General features: G+C 43.0%; 1 protein-coding gene across 2 annotated transcripts in view; it reads left to right on the forward strand.

Annotated features, from left to right (window-relative positions):
- Window positions 1-27939, forward strand: part of mrtfba (myocardin related transcription factor Ba) — a 199398-nt gene that overhangs the window by 68278 nt on the left and 103181 nt on the right. For both annotated transcript variants that reach the window (XM_068003261.1, XM_068003263.1), the window contains exon 4: window positions 18746-18960. In XM_068003261.1, coding sequence (XP_067859362.1) covers window positions 18771-18960 — 190 coding nt within the window. In that variant the 5' untranslated portion in view covers window positions 18746-18770. The remainder of the gene's footprint in view (window positions 1-18745; window positions 18961-27939) is intronic.

Below are 27939 nucleotides of genomic sequence, written 5' to 3' on the forward strand. Positions count from 1 at the left end.
ACTGCAAAGAAAATTTCATCTGATTTTTTAAAAAGTATTTGGAGTGTTTCATTGCACTTTCACACTTTCCATTATGACAAATGGAAAGCAAAGTTGAGATGATCAAATAAGACTTGTCACCAGCTCAGCTGTTTCCTGCCCGCCTCAATTCTACCCACTTGTGTTAGCTACAGATAAATCATTTTTTATCTGCTCCTGAATTACTAATGAAAAATGTTTTTTTAAAAATAAACTTTTCAAGAGAGAGGATAAAAATTGAAAAAACGCATTTACTATTGTCATTTTTTTTCTCCCATTGTCTCCAAAAGGCACCAACTATTACTAGGGTATGATTCTTTGGATGCTCACTCATATGTGAGCCCAGACAGTTAATGTTGACAGACTGTTCAACCATGGAGGACAGCACAGCTGAGCCCAATCCATCCACAGACATGCACGCACACGCACACACGCACGCACGCACGCACGCACGCACACACACACTCTCTCCAACAGGGGTCACCAGAGGCAGGAACCCAGGCTGATTTTTTTTTCCCCCTCCTGCTTTGCCCAGGGGTGCCAAAAACAATTGTAGCCCCCCTCCCCCCCCCCCCCCCCCCACAAACTGCTAGCCAAACTGAGATCACTTGAACCTGAGATCGTCTGGTCTTGATGACTTGATACCATACCAGATGGTGCCTTTAGCTACTAGGCCATTGAGGGAGTCCTGTGAATTGTCTTTAATTTGTATATGGACAAGTTGATTTTAATCAAATGGCATCATCATTTTATGCTTTTCATTCATATTTATACTGCATATCTGAATAAGTTCTAAAGAACTTTTTCTTTCTGTACAATAAAGAAATATGTGTTTGACAGCTAGCAGAGACTCAGGCAATGTGACTTGAAAAGGAAAAGCTAATGAGCTTTTTGAAGAATGTTTCTGGTTTCCAGATTCCACTGAAAATCTACCTAGCTGTAACTATCAATTACCACAGCTGCTTTTTGTTACCATTATTTCCACAAAAGAAAAAAATACTTTAAATAATGTTTCAAAGGAAAATTCCAGGGTCCATCAGCTTATACTTACTGCATTTGACATTGCAACAGAATTCTGCAGCAAAGAGATGCCCATAATGGATTAGTGTTAAATCATTTTTTTGACGATTGCTTGGTGTTCTTCAGTGAACAGTTTTTACATGAATTTTATTATTTCTGTGTTAACTGGGGAGATTTAACAATTCGTAAAATGTGCACAGCCCCCTTACTCTGCTCATGATGTTTATTTCCTTTCTTTTTATGAGGAAAAAATCTGCTCTAATAAAGAATAAGGTTCTTTATAGAGAGATTAACTTTCTGTGTTCTACTCATTTCCATTCAGACATAAAACGCAATCTCCACCTGGGCCATAAATGTTTCAGCAATGGTCTCTTTAGAAAGTATGTTTATGGAATTTACATTATAATTAAATTGTTTTCTCATAAGAGATACAAGTGGGGAATACAGCGACAATCTGCCTTTTAGATTATTTAGGGACTTCATGAAGTCTCATTCATTGCTGCTTTTACATTAGTTTAATAACATAGTAAGGCCAATATATCTCCCAATCCACAGGTCTCGCACAGTTGGCAGTAACACTAAAGTAAACTTTAACTAAAAAGGCAATTAAAATGCACCGAACCATTCCCTTCTGTCAATCTTTAGGAAAAGCCAAAATGCAACATACATGATGGTTCTTTCTGAGTGTAAGTAAAGATGGGTGTGGAGAGACTTAATGATAACTCTATTGTTTGTTCCTGTTATTTACCTGTTATAAGCTATAGAGTTCTGGTTATTTTAATGGGGAAACTGTCCTCCACCATCTGCAATGAGCTAATACAGTAAAACCTTGTTAATACAAAATCATGGGCATTAACAAAGCAGCTCCTCTTATCAGGGTTCATCTCTTCAAAGTTTGAGAACATCACCACCTAACCTCAACAGAACTTCTGTCGGAACTAGAGGTAAAATTTGTTATAACAAGGGGATTGTAGGTTGAGATTCCACAGTATGAATTGAAAGCAGTGTTATGTAACAGCAAACTGAGGTAATGTTTTCAGCTTTACGCATATATGGATTAAAGGATTCATTACAACAGAACTCTTGTGTAGATTTGGCATTGTGTAAAAGGGAGCTAAAGTATACCATATTAGATTACAGTTGAATAATTATTAGCCAGTCTATTGAAGATAAGTTGAAAGCATTAACTCTGACATAGGTGATACTGAAACTTTACTGAGTGGAACATCAGTGGTTCTATGCGTCCGGATAACCTGCTATATGAAGGGCTTACAAGCAAATGTAAGAAATATGAAGAAAATCTACTTCTGGGTGCTGCAACACTGGACACGTTGCAGCACTGGCTTTATCTTCCTGAGGGTTTCTGGCGGGAGTCCTGCTGGAAGACTCCCATGATTATGTAATCACCCTTGACCCAGGAAACTGGGCCGGTTCAGGGCGTAAATCCTGCCCCAACCCTGTAGGGGCGAGATCAGGAAAATCCAGCCCCATATGGTGTCTTTCAAAGGAGAATTATTGTTATTATTGAATGACCTATGAACTACTTGTGAATATCTTGCACATTTGGAACTCTGACAGATCCCTGAGTTGTAGTTGCTTAAGAACAAATGTTGTCAGGAAGTGATATTTGAAAAGAAAAGGCTTGGAGGCTGGAAAGTTGAGCTGTATCCTGCAGATCCATTATCTTTTGGTGCAACAAAACAGCTCGTTCCCTCGTGTTTTTGATGCATGTAATTTAATATTTCAGGGCTACTTAGAGGCAATTTGGCTTGTCCCTTAGGCACGTGGCAGTTAACTGTACAGTAATTGATATGAAATGATCTCGGGTCAGGAAGGAGAAACATATATTTAAAAATTTCAGCATAGGTTGGTTGGCTAGAAGGGTATATGAGGGAATGTAGTAGCTGTTCTTTGATTTTGTTTTTGTTGCATTGAAATCTGCACCAAAAATGGTTAAATAAATGTAATTAAAAGCTAAATAAAGATATGACCGTGTGTGGGATTCAGTTCTGCCAAATTTTTGCCCCTCTTTTCTATGTCCTGAAATTCTGCAAGATGTGGGGACAGGTGCTTCCTGTGCTCAATGCTACCCGCCCCCCCCCACCCCCCCCTCACCACCACCACCACCACCCTTACCTCTGCACGGGCATCATTAACTGAGGTAGGGCTGGCAGGATGAAATCATGCCCTTTCCACCAATGTAAAGTTCACCTGAATGATTAAGTATTTTTGTGCCTGGATGAGATCCTGCTGGAAATGGGGCCAAAAAGGTTGCAAATGCCAGTTTGCTAATGGCAGTCAATCACAGACTGACTGATTTGCTGCTAGGAAAGCAGCAGCTTTAAAATTGAAACTTTATTGGAATATCTTCAGCTGGGTTGGCCCCCATCTCCGCCCCCCGGGCAGGACGGCACGATGCTATTGGGAAACATCTACTCCCGTGGGTGGATGCTGGAAATAGCACAGATGGCCACGTGATTGATGCACATGAGCCCAGTCTCAGAATTTGGGACGAGGACAGGGTCAGTGTCAGGGTAAGCTGGTGGGTATACTTCCGGTGGGGCCCCAAGAAGCTTGGGGCCTAGGTGTGCTGAATTGTGTTGATATAATTTTGCCACACTTATGCACAGTGGCCTGCACAATTTTCCAATCAAAATGGAAATATGCAGCAACAATAAAATTATAACAGCCACTTTGCACTCAGTTGTGGGGAAAGTTGGGGAGATTTCATAACATTGAACTGTCAATTGGATAGCCTGAAATCCCTTGCTCATTTCTACATTTTGTCAAACTCTTCTCCCTTTCCTAGTTTTCTCCCCTCTCGGAAGGTGCTGACACTTACCTAGATTTCCTTCCACATATACCAGCAGCCCAAAAGGCCATTCTTCACATCTGAGCCCAGATATAAGTGTATCACACCCGATTTGACGTGGACTATGTTCTTACCCAACGTCCACATGTGCACTTTTCAGCAAGAGACAGTGAAGTGGGAACCTTGACTGATTTTTTTCCCTCCTTTTCCAACCTAGAGGCACTGAGGTCAATTTTAGTGCCCCAGCTGCTGCCTTGGCTGAGAACAGGTAACTCAGTGGATATCAGGATTGGACTTTGGACCTTGCCACCGAATGGTTAGTGCCACATCATGTTGAGTTTACCTACTGAGTCATTGGAGAGATTTTCTTATATTTTAAAGTAGTTGCAGAGAGTTAGAGCTGCTCCAGACAAGCAGTTTCTCAAACTGTAATCCAGGGTTATTTCTGTAAATAACTGCAGCCTATGAAAGCACTCACTGACTGACAGGACTTGTTACTGACGTCAAATAAATTGGCCCTTTTCCAAGTTTGGGAGTCAATATGGCAGGGTTCCAAGAGTTGAAAGAAAAGATTTTTCCTAACCATTTTCTCCCTAACCAAAAGGAATAATATAAATTCAAAATAGTTATTCTGTCCACTTGGTACAGTGCATAGAAGATACTGAGCAACTTTGTAGTTATCAAACAGTAATTAAATCAAGGAAGGAAGAGAGTGAAGCTTGAGTAGCTTATTATATCACTCCTCGATTTCCATTCTTCTGCTTGCGCTCATCAGATTAAGAAATGCTGATACTGGAGATTGGAATACTTTTCACTTTAATCACTGTTGGCAACACCCATCACTTGTAAAGTTGACTATAGTGTTCCAACCAACATCAAGCAATTCCTGCTGCATCACTGTCACACAATCATCCCCCACTTGCTCAACTCCTGACCTCCCAGGCTAAGAGTAATTAAGTTTGACACTCTGGGTGCCTTTGTGCTGTGGAATCATGCCCATTAAGATATATGTTAAGATGTAACTTATTCTGAACTCAATCATTATCAAAGCTGTTGGAAAAGTTACTTCCTAGGCATTCCAGTTTCTCGCAGAACCTTGGAAAATTCACATAGGTCTGTAAATCCAGACTCAGATGTGACGTTATACAAACCTTAATTTGATCATTTAATTTATTGGATGCCTTGCCTTAAATAGTGCAAGAATTCTGTGTGATCCAGTTATAAATCCTTAAATGGCCTTAAAACATATCTTTATTATTGATAGATCATATGTGCAGTGTTCAAGATTGAAGCTACATTTCTAATTTGTGTCAATACACTATGCTTTAAGTCACAGCATTTAAAGTAACTTTTTCTAAATCCTTTTTGTGGAAAAACTCCCAAAATATAACACTAAAATGAGGTTTACGTATCAATTTCCACAGTACAACATGAGAACCTGGATTGGGGTCGTTTTACCTTGCTTATACTTCTATGAAGGCAGAAATATTATTTTTAAGGGTACATAGTGGTGTGGGCGAAGAACCGCTATATCAGCTGCATACCACAGAACATTATTTTGGTAGAATGTGATTTTTGTGATTGAGCAATCGAAAACGATGAAGTGGAAATAATTCTATGATCTGATTAGTGAAGTAAAAGGACTTTGGCATTATGATGCAAGATTTTAATAATCTACATAGATAGGCCACGATATTAGCGGGGAGGCGGGATGGCAGCGGTGGGGGGGGCGGGGTGGTGGGTGATTGGGCGCGTGGATAACCCGCCCAATAAAATCTGTCCATTTCCCATGTGATCACGGGTCACTTGGGGCCACTTAACGTGGCTTCTGGGTTTGCCGTCCGAAAGCTGCGCAGTGGGCGGACTGCACACTTGCATCACAGGCTGTCAGCTGGAGGAGCTCTATTTAAAGGAGCAGTCCTCCAATGGCTGCTCCTGGAGCAAACACCCACACAGCGCAATGGAGCAGCACAGGGGAAAGGCTGCTCCTAGATTTAGCGATGCCTCACTCCAGGTGCTACTGGATGGGCTGAGGAGGAGGAGGGATGTCTTCTACCAGCGGATGGGAGGAAGTGGCCTGCCTCTGCCAACACGAAGGCCTGGCTCGAGGTGGCAGAGGAGGTCACCAGCAGCAGCAACATCTCGCGCACCTGGATCCAGTGCAGGAAGCACTTCAATGACCGAACTATTCTGTCTGCCACATCACCGCCCCCACCCCTCCAACTCATTCTGCACTGCCAACACTACTGTATCACATCACTCCTCGCACCCACTTAAAGCTCATCCTCAACTTACCTGCACTTCCTCACCTCCCCATTAGTCACCCCTCCACTCCCACTCAACCCAATCCTCATACAATGTCATGGCTCAGTCTCGTATTCACCTTCTGATGCATCTCTTTCACGGTCAGCTGCACCCAAACCAATGCATTCAGCGGTTGGCCACATCACCATCACTCACTCATGCGTCTGTACTTTCTCCCTTTATAGAAGAAGAGAACCCAGACTGCACGGGAGAGGGCGAGGACCGGAGGGGGGCCGCATCAGATCGTCGTCCTCACAGAGGCGGAGCAGGAGGCACTGGAGCTGAGCCGCACCCTCGAGTGCCTGTCCGTTGGGGACGCCGAGACTGGCACCAACAAACGTCTGGTGACAGAACTTCAACATTCAGCACACACATGTGCTGAATGTTAAAGTTCTGTCACTAGACGTTTGGGAGAAAGTACAGACGCGTAAGTGAGTGATGCCCTCACGTCCCTGTAACAGTATCTCAGAGATTCCCTCCCGTACCTGTGCCACCATTCCACTCATGCAGGAGTTGGACTCCTCCATCCTCTATGTGATTGTGGAGAGTGCGCGTGGCACCTGTTCCAGCACCTTGCAAATGTGCTGCTGCCCCTCGATCATTCTCCTTTTAAAGGATGGCCCCCAGGGTTCAGCATTTGTGTCCAGCTGAGCAGAGCCAGAGGAGTGCTGCCACCGACGCGGACTCTCCACAGCTGCCCCTGCCACCAGTGTCTGCTCGTGCTCACGTGTGTAGTAACTCACCATGTGCGACCCCAACTAACTGCGGACTGGGACCCCCCGAGGTGTGTGTATCTGCGCTGGTGGATGGCTCGCTCAGATGTGACGGTGCACCCTCAGAGGCCGGCACAGCGGTCGCTGAAGGCCCTGTAAGAGAACAGAAGACAGACGTGTCATGTTGCGATGAGTATACAGAGGTGCTGAAGATGGCAAGGCATGTTATGAGATACTGTCACAAGGACGTGAGGGCATCTCTGACATACCGTCGTAGGTGAGTGCGGGAATGTCTGCGACGGAGAGAAGGCTAGCCTCCGTGGAGCTTCAAGCACGGCTCACAAATGAGTCCATTCAGGCCCTGACAACGGCCGTTCGGACTCAGGGTGAACAGCATTCTGCCGCCTTAAACAGGCAGGCAGATACACTAGCACTGGCCTTACAAAGTTTCACACATGTCCTCCAAACTGTCGTCCAGCAAGGAGGTAGGAGTGGTGTAGGCCTGGCCCAGGGGAGGGATGATGATGCAAGGGGACATGGAAGTGGGGACGCCATTCAAAGCGCTCCCATGTCTCACCCGTTGCCCCCCTCTCAACCAGTACCCGCAATGCTGCCTCCTGTCCAGGTGGCTGAGTCTGCCCCTGGACAGGTGCAGGTGGAGCAGTCTTTGGAGGGGCCCTCACGGGCACCGAAACCCAGAGGGCGTAGGCCCAAAGCATCTAATCGGTCAGGGCATGAACAGTAGCAACCTGCCACTACCTCTGCTGCAGCCACAGGGGGAGCACCACATAGAAATAATCGGAAGCAAAAAGCAAAGGTTTTGTAAGCACGAAGGGGATGCACAAGGGTGTTTGACGATTGGTCATGTTTTTTATTTATATTTGCTTTTTGTTAAACTCACATTATATATTATTATTGTCACCGCTACTGCCATGTCTTGGCCATGCTTGACTGGCTTCAGCTTGAAAGGCCCTTTCATGAGGTTCACCATGAACGCCGACACTTGATGCCACCCATTGGGTCACTCTACAGTGGGTGTATGTGTAGTTGCAGGACTGTTTTGTGCAGGTGGGTGGGGTTCTGGTTTGGCGCTGCTCTATCTAGATGGTGTGAGGACTGGATTCTTCACACTGTCTGATGTTAAGAGAACCGTTCACAGATCAGCCAGGAGAGCCACTGTTCTGCCCCTGGGTTGATCCTGCTCCTGCTCCTCCTCCACCTCCTCCTTGATGTGGGTGGCAGATGTGGATGGGGCCTCCTCAAGCGGCACCCCTCTCTGTTGTGCCATGTCATGCAGGGCACAACACATGACTATAATGCATCCCACTCTGGTGCATATTGAAGCACTCCCCCAGAATGATCAAGGCACCTGAAGCGCATCTTGAGCAGCCCTATAGCGTGTTCAATTGTAGACCTGGTAGCAATGTGGCTGTCGTTATATTGACGCTGTTGCTCGATGATGGGGTTCCTCAGAGGTGTTATGAGCCATGTGCGCAGAGGGTATCCCTTGTCCCCGAGGAGCCAGCCCTTAAGGGTGTTTGGTGCATGGAAGAGGAGCGGGATGTTGGATTCCCGGAGGATGAAGGAATCGTGACAGCTGCCAGGATATCTGGCGCACACATGAAGGAATCTTTTGCAATGGTCGCAAACGAGCTGAGTGTTGATGGAGTGATACCCCTTCCTGCTGATGAACAGTCCTGGCTCACTTGGAGGTGCTCGTATTGCTATATGGGTGCAATCGATTACACCCTGCAACCGTGGGAAGCCAGCCACAGAATGGAATCCCACTGCCCTCTCTGTCTGGCTGAGGTTGTTCATGGAGAAGTTGATGTACTGTGAGGCCCTGCGAAACAAGCCGTCAGTGACCTGCCTTATGCAGTTGTATGCAGATGACTGAGAGACCCCGATGATGTCCCTGGAATGATCCAGAGGTGAAGAAGTTGAGGGCAGTGGTGACTTTGACAGCGACAGGTAAGGAGATGCTGCTCGGCCCAGCCGGGAGCAGTTCGGCGTGAAGGAGGCTGCAAATATCTGTAGACCCTGTTGCGAGGGTAGTGCCTCCTGCGACGTCGCGCTCTCTGTTGTTGCCCTTGTGCTCTTGTGCAGGTGCTTGTGGCACAACGCTGTGTTATGGAACTCCACATGGCGGAGGCGGATGCTGTGCCTGGCGAGGCTGGTGATGTTGCTCGTCCTCGGATGCAGTGGTGAATACAGCCATAGCATCCCCCCATCCTGACGGTGTGAGTTTGAGGGGGTCCGCAAAGTAGTTAAATATGTTTGAACAGCAGAGTTTTGGGTGGAAAGTAAGAATTTTGAGTGAAAATGCAAAGGTCTTGCTGCCAAAACTTCATCTGAAGTGACAGAGTGCCCTGCTGCAACAAATGACATTTTTTCCCCACCTGTCAAATAAGCATTTGCATCTCCCACTGGCTGCTGGCTGAAACACGTCTGTTGCAACAGAGAGTGTTTCCCACAGCACGGGAAACACTGAGGATGCTTCAAAATCGCACCCCTGCCAAAATGTTGAGTCAATCAAGTAGTTCAAGTACTTCAACTAGCTGACTATGTAAAGTATCATCCTGCCGGCTTTAATTGCCGGTGGGACTTCCGCATTTGGGAGGCGCGCGTGCACCCGGACATGTCACTGGGGAACCTGGAAGTCGGCAGGTTGGAGCCGGGCTCAGAACTCGCTCGGGATTTCAGCGATTTTTGGAGCCCCCCAACGCATCCACTCCTTCACCCAAAAGTCGAGCCCATAGACTCTAATTTATAGCTTTTCTCTAGAAACCATCCATGGCTGTTTCAGTTTAATTAGATAAAATTATTGCAAAAGATGGGCGGGATTCCTCCAGAATATAGGAAGTTCTACATTGAAATTGGGCTAAATGTCTAAAAAGCTTTTATTTTTTTTTAAAAATGGTTTATTTCATACCTCCTTCGAAAACCTACAATGATCTCATGTTGAACTTAATTGAGAAGGACATTATGAATGGATCTCTTTGGCAGAAACTATATCAGATGCTGAAGAGACTACAGCAAAATTGTAATGGGTTCATGTGAAAGCCAGCATTTTCTACAATAAGTGTTGCAGTTCTGCAGAATTTTCTCAGGGTTTTCACAATCTGAACCCACACTAGTACACTGTCATTCTGAGCACTGGTTTCTGTTCCTGAAACTACATAACAACCAAAATATGCTGCATAGCAACCACTAATAAAAACTCTGCTCATGCACTGACGAGAGATCTGTTTTCTTTAACATTGCTGCTTGGAAATAATGGAGACATTGCATAATTGAAATGTGGATTTGAATGAATTTAGCAAATTTTTATAGTACAGACTCTACCATTTACACTGTCCATGCTTATCACGGGTAGCTGCCTATATCTGGCAAATGATGCTAACCATTTCCATTACCATAGGCGTCAATTACAAAGATGCTACTTGTAACACTAAGTACGCCGGCTATTTCGGGCAATTCAATAAGCTTTTCGCACCTCGTTAAAGTGCAATTTAAATACTGTTAACTATTCACCTGAGGAGCTGAGCACCTCACTGCTGCAGTGCCACTGTTTGTATTGGGTACATGGTGAAATAGTGGCTGAGTGATGGGATTACACGTATTTACCGGCCATTGCTCAGGCTGCACAATTTAATTGTGTCATTCCTACATGAACACACCTGGGTTTAATTACTGTTCTGTCTGAGACTTTTGAGATGGGCACAGTGGCAATGATTGGCAGTAGGTCTCTTTGGTGGTCAGTGCGGATGTGAGGTAGTGCTTTGTGGTCAGCATGTTTCAGTCCAACAGCTTAAGAGCTGTGTCCTTTAAACTTTGGGCCAGGAAAGCAAGAAACCTAGACCAGATTTAGGTACAGTAAGTAAATGTCTCTTAAAGGTTTAGACAGAAAGTACAGTTAACTATTCACCTGTTTTTATTTAACGCTTCGACACTTCGTGGTTTTATCATCCACTGCTTATAGTGGGCAAATCGCACTAACACCAACATGCCGGCTATAAGTAGTGGGGACTGCAAAAGCATAAATCAGTAGATACATAAACATTTCAATACAGAACAAGTATGTAAATTTCAGTATTGTGCAAATCAAACTGTTGAGCGTGAGAATGAGTTGCAACACTCATTCCTTGTTTGTGGAGCCATATTTAGGACAAGGTGGAAACCTATGCCTCTTGGGAATAATGTCATCATGGTGTTTTACACAAGCTTCACCTGGAATAAGTCTCTGCTTCCTTTCCAACAGCGAGACCTGAGAAAAATTACATTGCCTGAAACTGCTCTATCTACAGTATTCAGTTTATAAACATATGTTCTGCTAATTGATGCTGCTAATTTAGTGGTGGTGCCTTTATTCAGAGACCTGATTCTCAACTCGGCACTCAAACCAATTGGTTGTTGGTGATGGTGAACTACTGGGCAGGTCCACTGATCATCCTACTGGAGCAAATCTGTGCATGCTCTCCCCTCTCACATACCAGTTTTTCCTTCCTTTATATGCAAATCTTTATGCACATATTAGAATTCGTATGCCTACATAACAAGTAAATAATATCTAACAAGAAGACATGGGGGAGAAAAATGTCCACTCAGTCCCTCAAACTTCTTGGGGTAGACTTTAACCCTACCCATCTGACAGAAACCAGAAAGGTAGGTAGTTAATGTCGACCGGGTGCCTTATCTGCCAATGTCCTGCCTGGATCCTGCCGTCTTCAATTTTAACCTGCTCTTCTGAGCTGGTGGCAAAGGTGACCTGCCTGAAATCGGTGGGATCCTTTTTTAAATATGCAGGTTGGGGGTCAGATGACATCATTGGGCCCCAACCGAGTTTTTAACTCCGACCTGAGCAGGGAAGCTGTTGCAGCTTTCCAGCCAGGTAAAGTTAAGGGAGAAGAGGATCAGAAGCAAAAGAGGGCATTCAAGGTAAGTTTTTTTAAAATTATTTTTTGTTGTGGGGCCAGGAGGAGCAGAAGTGAAGGTTCCCACAAGGAAAGTTTAGGCTTCCCTTGCCCTTGATCAATAGCCCTCCTGCTGGGATCAAATGGTCAGAAGCCCAAACAAAATAGTCCTCTTATCACTACCTCACACAATAAGATCAAACAGGATTCAGTTTACTGTTGCATCACCGGAAGCAACAGTATCACCCAAAACTTATTCTAGCTTAATGTATCACCCGAAACTTATCAACCTCATGTTTGCTTTCTAAAATGTAGTTCTACCTTGTACCCTGCAACTTTACACCTGAGTGCTGGTGGGCAGCCAAGGACCGCTCGAATTTTCTCAGGTCGGCATCCGCTTCCCGCCCACTTTTTGCGCGGAGGCATGTTAATACCGCCTGCCGGTTAAAAGCTCTGTGGCCTCATTCTGCCGCAGGTGCCAGGAATCCAACTGAAACCAGCGGTTTTCCGGCGATAAACTGCTGGCTGTTAAAATTCCCTCTTCTTTCACCAGTGTTTGTTTTACAATACTGATTGTTGTAAATTAATTATTTTAAGTGTGTGTATGTGCGTGTATATATATATATATATTCTAGCAAGTTAGTGGGAAGAAAATCAGTAATGTGGGGGAGACAATTGACTGTGGTTGGCATGGATTAACAGTTAATACTAGCATGCATCCAAATGTGCTCTGACGTGAGATTTACACTTGAAGTGCCGATTGAAACTAGTACTTCAGGTGGCAGGCAAAAGTCTGATATTTGGGATGAATGTAATCTTTTAACTAGGTATATTGTTTTCATTTTTGGGAGCAGAACACATTCCATTTCAGGCACTGAGTGCCTGGATCGGGCACTCCCAGATCAGGTTTAACATGGGCTGGGTGCAGGGTAAAGTTCCCATACTGTGCCCAAAAAGATGCTCTAATTCCAATTGCTAATTTAGTGCCAACTGTGCTGAATTCCGGCTGGTTCTGTGCTGTGAACTTTACCTACCAGAAGTGAGGTTGGCCAAACTCATTTCACTTATAGCTCACAGAGAGCAAAGATTTTTGTGTTGTCAGTCTGGGCTGTTTTAAATCCAGAAGAGGAACAAAAGTATGCTGATCCATGAAAACACCCAGTCTCCATAAACAAGTCAGTAGTAAATACTGAACAATACGGCAAGGGTGTCTAACCTCCAAGCCACTTCCATAGGGCTCCACCTTTCAACTGATCCTTCCTGCACAGAGCTACAGATAGGTGGGATGAGCACTATTAATTTTCCAATAGAAAGTGTAATGGTTAGTAATATAGTTTAAGGATGATCAATATCAAAATAACAATGGTTAATAAGATTGTAAGATTACATCAATTACCTTTGCCTTTCACTGCACTGTATTTTTATTGGGTTTTTAAAAACAAAGGTTAAATGGTTCATATGAAGCTGGTAGCAGAATATAATGTAAGATGAAGGCCAGTATTAATTTCCTCATTCTTGTGCATTAGCATTTACGATTTCAAGCACTCAATTAACCTTGATTCAGTCCAGCCCATTTCAAGATGTAGCATGAAACATTTATAATACATTCCCTAAAAAAAACTTTGATGCACAGAAATATTAAAAGTAAAAGCAAAGCAATTCAGCTGGTTCTGAAAAAAGGAAAATAAAAAGAACAATGAAAAGTCAAACGTAAGAGCGCGACGGGAAGCGAAGGACGAGAGTGCGATGGAGGAGAGAATGACTAGAAGTGAAGGAGGGGGAAAGCGACAGAGTGAAGGAGCCATGGGATCTTTTATGTCTACCTGAGAGGGGCAGTTTAATATCTCATCTGAAAGACAGTGCAGCTGTTTGTACTGAAGTGTCAGCCTAGATTAGGTGCTCAAGTCTTGAGTGGGGCTTGACCTGACCACCTGAGTGCTACCACTGAGCCAAAGCTGATGTGCAATATAGTCATGTTGTTGTGAGTAACTGCACAAAGCTCTCAATACCAATGTGATGAAGATATATATATAGTTTAAAAAAGCTTAATAAAAAATTATTTATCAAAGCATATAGGAACATAGGAACAGGAGTAGGCCATTTGATAAGATCGTGGCTGATCTGTGATCTCCATATTCCTGCCTTTGGCCCATATCCCTTAATACCTTTGGTTGCCAAAAAGTTATCTATCTCAGATTTAAATTTAGCAATTGAGCTAGTATGAATTGCCGTTTGCGGAAGAGAGTTCCAAAGCAAAATGAAAAGTTTAAATATTACAAGGAGAGAGTAAAGTAAAATGCAAAATTAATCAAATCATACACCGGGACTGATTTTCCTGGGCAGGTGCTGTTCGAGGGCACTGAATGTGCACTGCATCCCACGAAGCACTGGATCACCTGGGAGAGTTTTAGAAACCAGCAAAGTATGACCAAAAAATTGATAGGGGGTGAAAATAGAATGAGACTAAACTAGCAAGAAATATAAAAACAGATTGTAAGAACTTCTACAAGAATATAAAAAGGAAGAGAGTAGCGAAAGTAAACCTGGGTCCCTTAAAGGCAGAGACAGGAAAAATTATAATAGGGAATAAGGAAATGGCAGATACATTAAACAAATATTTTGTATCTCTCTTCACAGTAGAAGACACTTAAAACATGCCAGAAATAGTGGGGAACCAAGGTTCTAATGAAAGTGAGGAACTTGAAATAATTAATATTAGTAAAGAAAAAGTACTGGAGAAATTAAGGGGACTAAAAGCTGACAAATCCCCTGGACCTGATAGCTTACATCCTAGGGTTCTAAAAGAGGTGGTTGCAGAGATCCCTAGATTCCATAACTGTCCCAGTGGATTGGAAGGTAGCAAATGTAACACTGCTAGTCAAGAAAGGATTTTTATTTGAAATCTACAAGCTTTCGGAGGCTTCCTCAAAAAAAGGAGGGAGAGAGCAAACGGGGAACTGCAGGCCAGTTAGCCTGACACCAGTAGTCGGGAAAATGCTGGAATCTATTATTAAGGACGTGGTAACGGGACACTTAGAAAATCATAATATGATTAGGCAGAGTCAACATGGTTTTATGTAGGTGAAATCGTGTTTGACAAATCTATTAAAGTTTTTTGAGGATGTAACTAGCAGGGTAGATAAAGGGGAACCAGTGGATGTAGTATATTTGGATTTTCAAAAGGCATTTGATAAGATGCTAAACAAAAGGTTGTTACACAAGATAAGGACTCATGGGGTTGGGGGTAATATATTAGCATGGATAGAGGATTGGTTAACAGACGGAAAACAGAGAGTAGGAATAAACGGGTTATTTTCAGGTCGGCAGGCTGTAACTAGTGGGGTGCCGCAAGGATCAGTGCTTGGGCCTCAGCTATTTACAATCTATATTAATGACGTTGATGAAGGGACTGAGTGTAATGCATCCAAGTTTGCTGATGATACAAAGCTAGGTGGGAAAGTAAGCTGTGAGGAGGACACAAAAGGCTCAATTTTAAAACGGAGCCATGAAGGGGGTGGGGAGTCAATTTGAGGTCGGGAAACTCATTACCACGGGTTTCCAGAACGTCCTTACGATTTTGACGTAAGGACGTCTTTTATTTCTTTTGTCGGCTTCCTGTCCGACTGATCGGCTGATTGACAGGCTAGTCTCAGTTGGATGGGAGACCAGCCAGAGAGAGGACGTCTTCAGGTAAGTCTTTGTTTGCATGGATGGGGGGGGCACGGGGGTCGTGCGCATGGGGGATGGGATCGTGGGTCAGTCACGGGGGGTCAGGATCGGGGGTCATCGTGGGCGTCCACGATTATTGAGGGGGAGGATCGGGGGTCGGAGGGGGAGGGTCGGGGGTCTGCGATTTGGGGGGGCGGTGGGTGTCGGTGCAGGTAGGCTTGTTAGGCGTGGGGGAAGCACTCCGGCTGCTCCGGGCCCACAAGCTGTGCCTTTCCCTACCTGTTAGTCTCAGCCCTTTTCACCTCCTATCACGAGGCGTAAAACAGAAGCCTGGGAACCCCGGTCCCCTGGGAATTGAAATCGGAAATCAGTGAAAAATGGAGGCCTGAAGCCTCCTTGAAAGGTTTTAATCACCCACCCGTCTCCTGGGAGCGGGTTGGCCACCTGCCCCTCCTCCCGCCCCCATGAAAACCAGAAATGGGCGGGTTGGGGTGGGTCTGAAATGGCGGCAATTTTCAATGCCCCTCCGCCCCCAACCCACCCATTTTTTACTTTGAAAATCGAGCCCAAAGAGTCTGCAAAGGGATATAGACAGATTAAGTGAGAAGGTGGCAGATGGAGTACAATGTGGGGAAATGTGAAGTTATTCACTTTGGTAAGAAGAATAGAAAAACAGAATATTTTTAAAATGTTGGTGTTCAGAGGGATTTGGGTGTCCTTGCATACGAAACACAAAGTTAACATGCAGGTACAGCAAGCAATTAGGAAGGCAAATGGAATGTTGGCCTTTATTGCAAGGGGTTTGGAGAACCAGAGTGAGGAAGTTTTGCTGCAATTGTACAGGCCTTTGGTGAGACCACACCTGGAGTATTGTGTACAGTTTTGGTCTCTTTACTTAAGGAAGGATCTACTTGCCTTAGAGGTGGTGCAAAGAAGGTTCACTAGATTGATTCCTGGGATGACAGGATTGTCCCATGAGGAGAGATTGAGTAGAATGGGCCTATATTCTCTGGAGTTTAGAAGAATGAGAGGTGATCTCATTGAAACATATAAGATTCTAAGAGGGCTTGACAGGGTAGATGCTAAGAGCTGTTTCCCCTGGCTGGAGAATAGAACTAGGGGGCATAGTCTCAAGATAAAGGGTCGGACATTTAGGACTGAGGTGAGGAGAAATTTCTTCACTCAGGGTTGTGAATCTTTGGAATTCTCTACCCTAGAGGGCTGTTGATGCTTAGTCATTAAATATATTCAATACTGAGATCGATAGATTTTTGGACTCTAAGGCAATCAAGGGACATGGGGATCGGGCGGGAAAGTGCAGTTTGAGGTCAAAGATCAGCCATGATCTTACTAATGGCGGAGCAGGCTCGAGGGGCCGTATGGCCTACTCCTGCTCCTACTTATGTACTTATTTCCTGCTGGCCCTCATTTTGGGTGCTGCTGGAAGCACTCTATTGGGCTCAAGGACAGGGAAGGTTAGGAGCAATTCAGGCCTAAAGGCAGCAGTGCCATTCAAAGGACATGCACAATGACAACACAGACAATGGCAGGGTGGAGAGAGATGGTGGTGAGGTAGAGCAGGGTGATGTCAGCATAAATGTGGAACCTGCTATCGAGACTTTGGATGATGTCACCAAGCAGCAGCATGTGGATGAGAAATAGGAGGATCCAAAGACAGCTTCTTGGGGGCTCCAGAGGTAACATTGCGGGGGCAGGAAGAAAAGCCATTGTAGGAGATTTTCTGGCTAGTACTGGATAGGAAAGAGTGGAAACAGACTAGGGCTGGATAACGAGGAGAGACCTTGGAGGAGGATGGCATGAGAACTATATCATAAGCTGCATTGGATTGAGAAGGATGAGGAGGGAAAGTAAACGACTTGGAGGAAAAGACTTGGAGGGGCAGACGCAAGAAGGAAGTGGGGTTGGAAGGGGGATATGAGTGTTGAGGGATATAATGAAGTGATCAGAGTTGGCTTTGTCTGTGATGGAGACAATGGAAATAGAGAGGCCACTTGAGATGGCAAGATCGAGGAGATGGCCTTGAATTTGAGTAGGAGAGTTTATATTGGAGGGAGAGGTTATGGGAGGACTGAAGGGCAGTGAACTCGGAGGAGAGAGGGCAAAGTGAGTTAAGATGAAGATTGAAATCACTGAGGATGAGGAGTCGCTCAGTGCAAAGGCTGAAGGAGGAAAGAAATGAGGGTACCTCGGTAAGAAACTCAGGGTGGCGCTTGGGTAGAGAACCAGGGTTTTAAAGGAGAGGTGAGCCGGGTGGAACAAGATGAGGTGATCAAAGGAGGAGAAGGTGCCAGAGGAGATGGAGAGACCATGGTGTGATTTGGTGATAAGGGCCCCCACCGCTATCGTGCCAGTTTAGGTGGGGCAGGTAGTGGATGGTATAGCCAGGCAGGGAGGTGTCAGTAAGGGCAAGGTGTCATCACCAGGTATCATCACTTCACAAACTGGTGGCAGAGCAATGGAGACCTGCTGGGAACTGGTTTAGATAACTCTGGAAAGAAAAGAAATTGGCTTAACTATTCTTTGCCAGGTGAATTATATTGGACAGATTAAATACTACAGTTTGCACAGTAGAATATCAGTGAGACAAATAATATGCTGTCATCAGCTGGACTGTACAGGTTGTTCAGGGCAAATGGTAATTTAGTTGTAATTCTCCTCAATGCAATCCTCAAAGTGTGTGGGTGCTTCAAACCTTTGTTGGCAATGTAATTAACATGATAAATATCATTTGTAAAGAGTTTAGCAATAGATTTGCTTTTTAAACTAGGCCAGCTGCTTTGCCAGTGCTCCAAAGTGGTGCATTAATGTCCCATGATATCTTTACACAGAAATGTAAACTGGAAAAAGAAACAGCTAGTGCCAATATATTCTTGAATCATTTTGGAATCCAATTTGAGCCACGTGTTGGGAGAGATGATCAGGTGTTTCACCAGAAGAATTTTTTTAATTTTTAAAAACGGAGTCCTGTTGCTAATAGCAATGATATTGTTTGTGAAAAATCAACACAAATTACCATTAGCATGCAATGGAATAGACTTTTAAAAAAATCAGCTTTATTTTATGTACTTGTTACCCTCATTCACTGTTCCTTCATAAAAGATGCATTTGCACCATAAGTTAAACTGGAAGGAGACCAAACCTATCTATCTGTCTGATAAACAAATGTTCCAACACACAATATAAAAAGCTTTTAACTTTGAACAACTGATTCTGTTTCTTTCAAATCAACAATATTCAACCTGAGATTAATTTATCCATTCTTCTCACCCTCTTAGCACCGTCAGCACAGTGTGTGTCAAAATGGATCAACAAGCGGCTCCTATCATCTTACTGAGTGTGATGGATCATATACAAGTGTCTGAAATGGAAGATTCAGTGTTACAGAGCTTAATAACCCCAAGCCCTCGAAGTGAAACAGTTGCCCACGAATTCCAGGAGCTTTCGCTGCAGACGAATCCGCGCCTACCTCCTTTGAACGAGAGGAAGAATGGTGAGTACTGTACAGAGCCAGCTAACTACAGTGCCTATATTTGGACAAAGTGTCCATTGACACCACTGTATCAACCAATGAGCTGGAGGCGGGCCGGGACTTACGGCAAAGAAGTATATTTTACAGCAAACAAAGTTTATTTACTGAGCAAACAGCAAAGCAAACAAAGTTTATTTACAGAGTCGATTTTAAAAGTCTCTACAAACAGCAGCAAACAGAACTCATGACCGAAACTGCAGCAACTTCTCCCGATGAAAGGTGATTTCGCCATCAAAAAGTATATAGTGGAGGATAGTTATTTAATACAAATTATGTGCGTAAGATCAATCCCAATCACTTACAGCTGTGCGGTCTCCAGGCGTGATTAACGGTGGAATTACGTAATCACCTCCATTCTGGCCAGGAATAGTGATGTCACTAGATGTAACCATATTTGAAGGTGTAAGCATTCGAAGGAGACTCCATATTGATTGTGTGATGACTTTACAATCACTGTAGCAATAGTACACAGGAATAAGCAAAACGGTATTATCCACTCCTCTGGTTAGAGACACAATCCCTGCCTCTTCCTGGTGTTCTTCCTTTGATTCTCTACCACAAGTTCTATTTTTCTCCCAGTTTATATCCTGTCTCCCATCCTGCCGTGTTATTTGATCACCCTGTGGTCCAGGTTCAGCGACTCCACGATCACATCTTTCTTGTATTGTTCACTTTACTTTGCATGCAGACCTTCTTAATCCAAAGGCAAGTTTGCATATTAATTATGTAACGATCATAATCTCACCCATCTGCCTTTACTTCCTTTGATCAAATGGTCAGTAGCCCATATAACGTGATTAACTGGTCCTTGTATCAGTACCTCACACACTATGATTAAACAGGTTTCAGTTTACTGTTGCAACACCCGAAACTCACTCCAGCATCACCATCTCCAGAAACTTATTCTAGCTTAATGTTGTATCATCTGAAACTTATTACCCTCATGTTTGCTCCAAGCTGCTTTCTAAAATGTAGTTCTACCATCTACCCTGCTTCCTTACAGTAGGGAGAAGATAATACTGACAAAAGTCTTAATTGAGGTTGTCAGGTAATGTTTATGGCCGGTGGAAGTTTTAAAATTTTACAGAATTGTGTATGTGCTATTATACTGGTCACCATAGCAGATCGAAACCTATTAGTTGTATTGTTGGCTTTATATAGTTGGAAAACTGAGTTGAAATTGTTAGCCAAAACTGCTTCTCTTCCTCCATTGTAACTTCACCAGTGACTCAGTACATAAATGTAGTGCAAACAAGGACTATACCAGGCACGGGAAAAGTAAAAAGCATTTCATTAGATCATTTCCTTCACAGTGTGATTTGATGCTGAACTGCCCAGTTCTACACAACATGTTGTTATGTTGGCACAGGTGGCATTTGTCCCACTTGCATATTTGTGATCAGGAGAGTGGGGTTCAGGCTTCCAATTTTGTTTTGGCATCTATCTAATTCGGAGAGGTTACAGCTGATACGGTTCTTTTTTTAAAAAAAATCTTGTTCTTTTGTATTCACTTTTACCAAAATTTGAATGACATCTGGGAATAATAGCTTGATTACAGTTAGTGATTACTTCTGCTGCCAAGTCAATAATTCAGTTGTAAAGTGTGGTTCTGTGTGCAAAACAAGATGCAAAGAATGCATGACTTCATTAAAATAACAGTATAAAATTACAGCATTATGATCACAAGCGAAAAAAAATGCAAACCTTGACGAGCCTTACACTCAGTGACGTGTCTCATTGCGATTGTAAAATGCAAACCTAGTCAAACTGCACTTTGACCAGAGACCATAGTTTGATAAAACAAACGCTGAGTCTTTAACATGGGTTTCAGAAGCCCTTTCAAAGTTCTGTCACAAAATGATTCTGAGTAAATTATTATATGAGTATTCATGGATGTTCTGTTCATGCAAAGAGTTGGAGCTGTTTTCCTATAAAGTATTGTTGCTTTAAAGAAGAACTTTTACTCCATCTTATCATTTTCATGTGGATATCGGAGCAATGTGTTGCAGATCTGACTAGACATTTAACAGACCACCGCCGTTACTTAGCAACTACTATTACAGTGGGTATTTCTCGTCTCCAGACTATTGGACAAATGGAGGTTTTAAGATTAAATATGTTTATTAAAATTAAACATAAAGCATTAAAAGATAAGACAAAGTGTTAATTGGATATACAGAACAGTATAGATTGGATAGAAAGGAGAATCTGGCGTGGTGTATAACGGGCCAATGATCTGCTACCGTCTGCTTTGCGCTCCCAACAAAGTTGAATTTCACCCTCTTTTTAATAAAAGTTTGTATTTTTGATAAGAACTTTCTGACAAATCAGCATTGTCAGTTTACAGGAATGTATGTGGAGAAGAGCAGAAGTTTTGGTTAAGGTGAAGATGATCACACTGATAGGCATCGTACTTTCCTGCACCAGTGTTCAAATACAAAGGGCTGATAGGAAATGCATTGCAAAGGCAATGATTTACCTCACTTGCAACCTAAGAAATAGTAACCACTGTTACTATTTAAATTGGGAATATTCACCAAAGACCAAATACATGTTTAATACGATTTCCTGATGCACCATTTATTTGCATGATGAAGTTTTTGAAATGGTTTAGATCGATCATGTTGTATTGCAATAAATGCAATGCGTTTGATGACTTAATTCCATCTCCTCAAGGTAATAAATTTGAAAGAGAATTTATCACAGTGTAGTTTCTACTGCAGCAGATAGGAGGCTTCGTTGTTTCTCTCTGAGGAACCTTGAGGTTGGGCAGAACAGGTGGTTCCTTACTGTCTGAGGAGCTGATGACCCTTATAATATAGAAATTAATTATTTAAACCAGATGATTCCTCTTTAATTCACAGTGCTGCTTCGGGTTTGTTTTTATAAACTGAGAATTGTTCTTGCACACAACAATATAGAGGGCATGTGCGGTGACAGCATTAATAAGAAACATAAGAAATAGGAGCAGGAGTAGGCCAATCGGCCCCTCGAGCCTGCTCCGCCATTCAATAAGATCATGGCTGATCTGATCCTGACCTCAAATCTAAATTCATGTCCAATTTCCTGCCCGCTCCCCGTAACCCCTAATTCCCTTTACTTCTAGGAAACTGTCTATTTCTGTTTTAAATTTATTTAATGATGTAGCTTCCACAGCTTCCTGGGGCAGCAAATTCCACAGACCTACTACCCTCTGAGTGAAGAAGCTTCTCCTAATCTCAGTTTTGAAAGAGCAGCCCCTTATTCTAAGATTATGCCCCCTAGTTCTAGTTTCACCCATCCTTGGGAACATCCTTACCGCATCCACCCGATCAAGCCCCTTCACAATCTTATATGTTTCAATAAGATCGCCTCTCATTCTTCTGAACTCCAATGAGTAGAGTCCCAATCTACTCAACCTCTCCTCATATGTCCACCCCCTCATCCCCGGGATTAGCCGAGTGAACCTTCTTTGTACTGCCTCGAGAGCAAGTATGTCTTTTCTTAAGTATGGACACCAAAACTGTATGCAGTATTCCAGGTGTGGTCTCACCAATACCTTATATAACTGCAGCAATACCTCCCTGTTTTTATATTCTATCCCCCAGCAATAAAAGCCAACATTCCATTGGCCTTCTTGATCTCCTGCTGCACTTGCATACTAACTTCTTGATTTTCTTGCACTAGGACCCCCAGATCCCTTTGTACTGCAGTACTTTCCAGTTTCTCGCCATTAAGATAATAACTTGCTCTCTGATTTTTCCTGCCAAAGTGCATAACCTCACATTTTCCAATATTGTATTGCATCTGCCAAATCTCCGCCCACTCACCCAGCCTGTCTATATCCCCTTGTAGGTTTTTTATGTCCTCCTCACTCTCCACTTTCCCTCCCATCTTTGTATCATCTGCAAACTTTGATATGTTACACTCGGTCCCCTCCTCCAAATCGTTAATATAGACTGTAAAGAGTTGGGGACCCAGCACCGACCCCTGCGGAACACCACTGGCTACTGGTTGCCAGTCCAAGAATGAACCATTTATCCCAACTCTCTGCTTCTTGTTAGATAACCAATCCTCCACCCATGCCAGAATATTACCCCCAATCCAGTGATTCTTTATCTTGAGCAATAATCTTTTATGTGGCACCTTGTCGAATGCCTTCTGGAAGTCTAAATACACTACGTCCACCCTGTACGTTATGTCCTCAAAGAACTCAAGCAAATTTGTCAGACATGACTTCCCCTTCATAAAGCCATGCTGACTTTGTCCTATTAAATTATGTTTATCCAAATGTTCTACTACTGTCTCCTTAATAATAGACTCCAAAATTTTACCCACCACAGATGTTAGGCTAACTGGTCTATAATTTCCAGCCTTCTGCCTACTACCCTTTTTAAATAAGGGTGTTACATTAGCAGTTTTCCAATCTGCCGGGACCTTTGCCGAGTCCAGAGAATTTTGGAAAATTATTACCAAAGCATCCACAATCCCGACTGCCACTTCCCTCAAGACCCTAGGATGTAAGCCATCAGGTCCAGGGGATTTATCCGCCTTGAGTCCCATTAATTTAATTTACTGAGTACCAATTCCTTAGTGATTTTAATCGTATTTAGCTCCTCCCCCCCCAGAGCCCCCTGTTTGCCCAGTGTTGGGATATTCTTAGTGTCCTCTATCGTAAAGACTGAAACAAAATATTTGTTCAGCATTTTTGCCATCTCCATGTTTCCCACCATTAATTTCCCGGTCTCATCCTCTAAGGGACCTACGTTTTCCATAGCCACCCTTTTTCTTTTTATATAACTGTAGAAACTCTTGCTATCTGTTTTTATATTTTTTGCTAATTTATTTTCATAATCTATCTTCCCTTTCTTAATCAATCCCTTAGTTACTTTTTGCTGTCTTTTGAAGACTTCCCAATCTTCTATCCTCCCACTAAGTTTGGCTACCTTATATGTCCTTGTTTTTATTTGGATACTATCCTTAATTTCTTTACTTAGCCATGGATGGCTGTCATTTCTTTTACACCCTTTTTCCCTCAGTGGAATATATATTTTTTGAAAGTTGTAAAATAACTCCTCAAATGAACACCACTGCTCATGTACCGTCTTACCCTTTAATCTATTTTCCCAGTCCACTTTAATCAATTCCGCTCTCATACCATCATAGTCTCCTTTATTCAAGCTCAGTACCCTTGTTTGAGAACCAACCTTCTCACCCTCTAATTGGATATGGAATGTAACCATGTTATGGTCACTCATTCCAACGTTCATTATACACAAACTTAATTTTTTCCGTGTAAACAAGCTTTTAGGCATAACAGACTATCCTATAAAATAGTTTCTATAAATAAATCAGTATTGCACGTCAGGAATAAATGTACCGTTCCATTCCCAGGAAATTGTAGCTTCACTGTTATCTCGAGTAATAAACTTAGTTTTATTACAATGAGTAAGACATTGCTCACTACGTTGATCTGGGTTTTGGACCTCGACCTTGTTGGATCAGGGCAAAATTGGATTTATGAAGTTTGTGTTGATTATACAACCGATGTCTATACAATCCAGTATAATTTTTGTCTGGAAATTGAGGTTTGCCGTGCAGTGCTTTAGTGATGTGGTTACCTGGCTTCAAATGGAAATAAAAATTGGGAGAGATGTAAAACGGGCTGTCGATTCACTGTCACACAAAGTCAAAACTCCCGCCCCCCCCCCCCCCCCCACACAATGTGTCCTATAAGTACATACCCCTAAAAAGTAAAAACTCCACTTGTGTTGTTAAGTAATCATAGTCAACAATCAAGGTTAGGGACAGAATCAAGCTAAAAGAAAAGGCTTACATAAATGCAAGGAAAAGTGGAAAAGTAGCAGACTGGGAGAGCTATAAAAAGCAACAAACTGATGCAGAGAAAGCAATAAAACATGCAAAAAATGAATATGAAAAAACCTTGCAAAAGCTAACAGCAAAAGATTTTGTAAATATATTAAGGGAAACAGAGTGCTAAAGGGGAATGTAGGCACATTAAAGACAGAAGCAGGTGATACTATAATTGACAATAAAGAAATGGCAGACTTGTTAAATGAGTACTTTGTATCCATCTTCATTGGATGAAGAGAAAAAAATACCAGTGGTACATAAAACATGCCAGGAACCTAAAAAAAAGTCAAGGGGAGGAACTCAGTGGATGTAAAAAAATGGTAATGGAGAAAATAATGGTACTTAAGATAGACAAATGTCAAGGATGTTAAATGAAATAGGGGAAGAAAATGCATTGATTGTAATTTTCCAACACACTCTACTTTCAGGAATTGTGCTTATGTATTGGAAAATTGCAAATGTCACTCCATTATTTAAGAAGGAGAGATGGAGAAACCAGGAAACTACAGATCTGTCAGTTTGATATCAGTTGTGGGGAACTTATTGGAATCTATCAGCAGAGAGAGGGTGACTGAGCACTTGGATAAGTGTGAGCTGATCAAAGAGAGTCAGCATGGATTTGTGAAGGGTAGGTCATATCTGACTAATCTAGTTGAATTTTTTGAGGCAGTGGTTGATAGGGGATTGTCTATGGATATTGTCTATATGGACTTTCAGAAGGCATTCAGTATGGTTCTGCACAAAAGCTTGTGTGAAAAATGAAGGTGCACAAATTAGAGGTAACCTTGTGACATGGGTCAGTTGGGAGGTAGGAGACAGAATAGGGATAAAGGGAAGCTTCTCTGATTGACAGGATGTGTCAAGAGGTGCTCCCTGCGTATCTGTACTGGGGGTCTCAGCTTTTCACCATACAAATTAATGACATGGATGAAGGAATAAAGAGTTGGATATCCAAGTTTGCAAGGCATTAAGTTAGGAAGCACAATAAGTTGTGTAAATAAGAGCAGGAAGTTACAAAGGGACAGAGACTGATTAAGTGAGTGGGCAAAACTGTGACAGATGGAGTTCAATGTGATGTCTTTATTGCATCCAAAGTGGATGACAAATAAGAAATGAGAGACTAGGAGCTGTGGAGGAACAAAGGGATTTAGATGTCCATGTACACCAATCACTAAAAGCTAATGCACAGATACAAAAAGCAATCAAAAAGGCTAATGGAATGTTGGCCTTTCCCTCAAGGCGATTGGAATACAAAAGTGGGGAAGATATGTTTTAGTTGCACAGAACCTTAGTCAGACCCCACAGTATGTTCCGTTTCGGGCAACACACCTCAGGAAGGATATATTGGAGAGGGTGCAGCACAGCTTCACCAAAGTGATACCAGTGTTTAAAGGGTTACACTTTGAGGATAGGTTGCATAGACTTGGTTTGCTTGAGTTCAGAAGGTTGAGGTGTGATCAAATTGAGGTGTTAAAAATGATAGTGATTCGATAGAGTAGATAATGAGAAACTATTTCTTCTGGCGGGGACATAATCTTAAAATTAGAGCTGGGCCAGTCAGAAGTGAAATCATGAAGCATTCAGTGGAAATCTGGAACTCTCTCTCAAAGGCTGTGGATGCTGAGTTAAATCAAATTTTCAAGGCTTAAATCTATAGATTTTTGTTAAGAAAAGGATATGGAGAAAAGGCCGATAAATGGAGTTGAAGTACAGAGTCAGCCATTATCTAATAGAATAGTGGAACAGGCTTGAGTGGCTGAATGGCCTACTCTTGTTCCTAGTACTCAGGAATAACCATTGATTTAGTATTAATAGAAATATTAATTGCATTTCCCCCAAAGCTGTGTAAAGTTCCAGATTAATTGAAGAACCCTTTCCCTCATTTCCATAAATTTTCTCCCAGTCGAACCCAGCTACATCCACTGCCTAGCCAGCAGGCGGAAGCGGGAATTCGGTGGCTTGAGGCCGCAGCCGGGGACCCACAGGAACGGTCCCCGGTAGTCAGGTGAGTGAAAGGGGGTGGGGGGGAAGCCCATGGCAAGGGAGGCCCAAGCCTTCCCTGTGAGGCTCAGAGGAGCACTCCTGCACCTTCTGGCCCACAAGGAAACTTAAAATAAAATTTTAAAACTTACCTGTCTGGCCTTTTCTGGCTCACGATCTGGTTCCAGGCAGGTCTGGCCTGATGGGGAAGCCGTCACTGTTCCCCTGCTCAGGCCTCTAACTAAAATTGCAGATCGTGTCCCAATGGCGTCATTTTAAATGCCTTGGGGCCACTGTTTCCTTACTGACAACAGAGGTAAGTGACTCATTGCTAGGATTAAACAGTGAAATAATTAATTGGTGTGAGTGGTTTGACTGCCTTACAGATTATTAGATACATCAGCCATGTTATATCTGCGGCTCCCTGTCTCTATCGGCTCCATTCCACTCTCTCGTTTGTCACCTCCAGCCTGGTGTCACTTATGAAGCCCATTCTTTCCAGAGAGCTGTCAGATCTGTCCAAATACCATTTCTGACCCCCATTAGTCAGCACCTATTCCTACTCCCGCATCCCATAATCAATTCTGGATCCAATAAATCATTCCTTCACTACGCTTTCTCACCTTTCTTTTGTATCCTACTTGCTGATTCTTCCATAGTAATAACATTTGCTTGATTGCCAGTAGTTCCAGCCAATTTTAGGTGTTTAATTGTATTGAGCCCCCAATTTTGGAATTGATCTTTCATTAGGTTAAACGAGGTAATCAGCAAACTTTAACTATAGTGTGCTGTATGTAGTCCATAACTCTTGTTTCAGCTGTATGGTGATGATGGAAACTCTGGAATTTTTAAGGAGCAACAACTTGGCTGCTCAAAGTTTGCAGGACTTTTATGTTTTCAAAATATAAGATACGAGTCTGAACGGAGGTCAGAAATCGTACACGTAAAACACAGTTGCAGGTCCCGTCCTTATGTTTACAAACTGCTGGGTTCCTTCAAAATATTGAATAAATATTACTCAGCACTACACCCCACCACCACCCACCTACCAACAAACTCTTTCAAACAGTACTCAACTCTTCCAATCAGATGCTTCATCTCACCCTC

The sequence above is a fragment of the Heptranchias perlo genome, chromosome 22, assembly GCF_035084215.1.
Source record: "Heptranchias perlo isolate sHepPer1 chromosome 22, sHepPer1.hap1, whole genome shotgun sequence".
Taxonomy (NCBI): Eukaryota; Metazoa; Chordata; class Chondrichthyes; order Hexanchiformes; family Hexanchidae; genus Heptranchias; species Heptranchias perlo.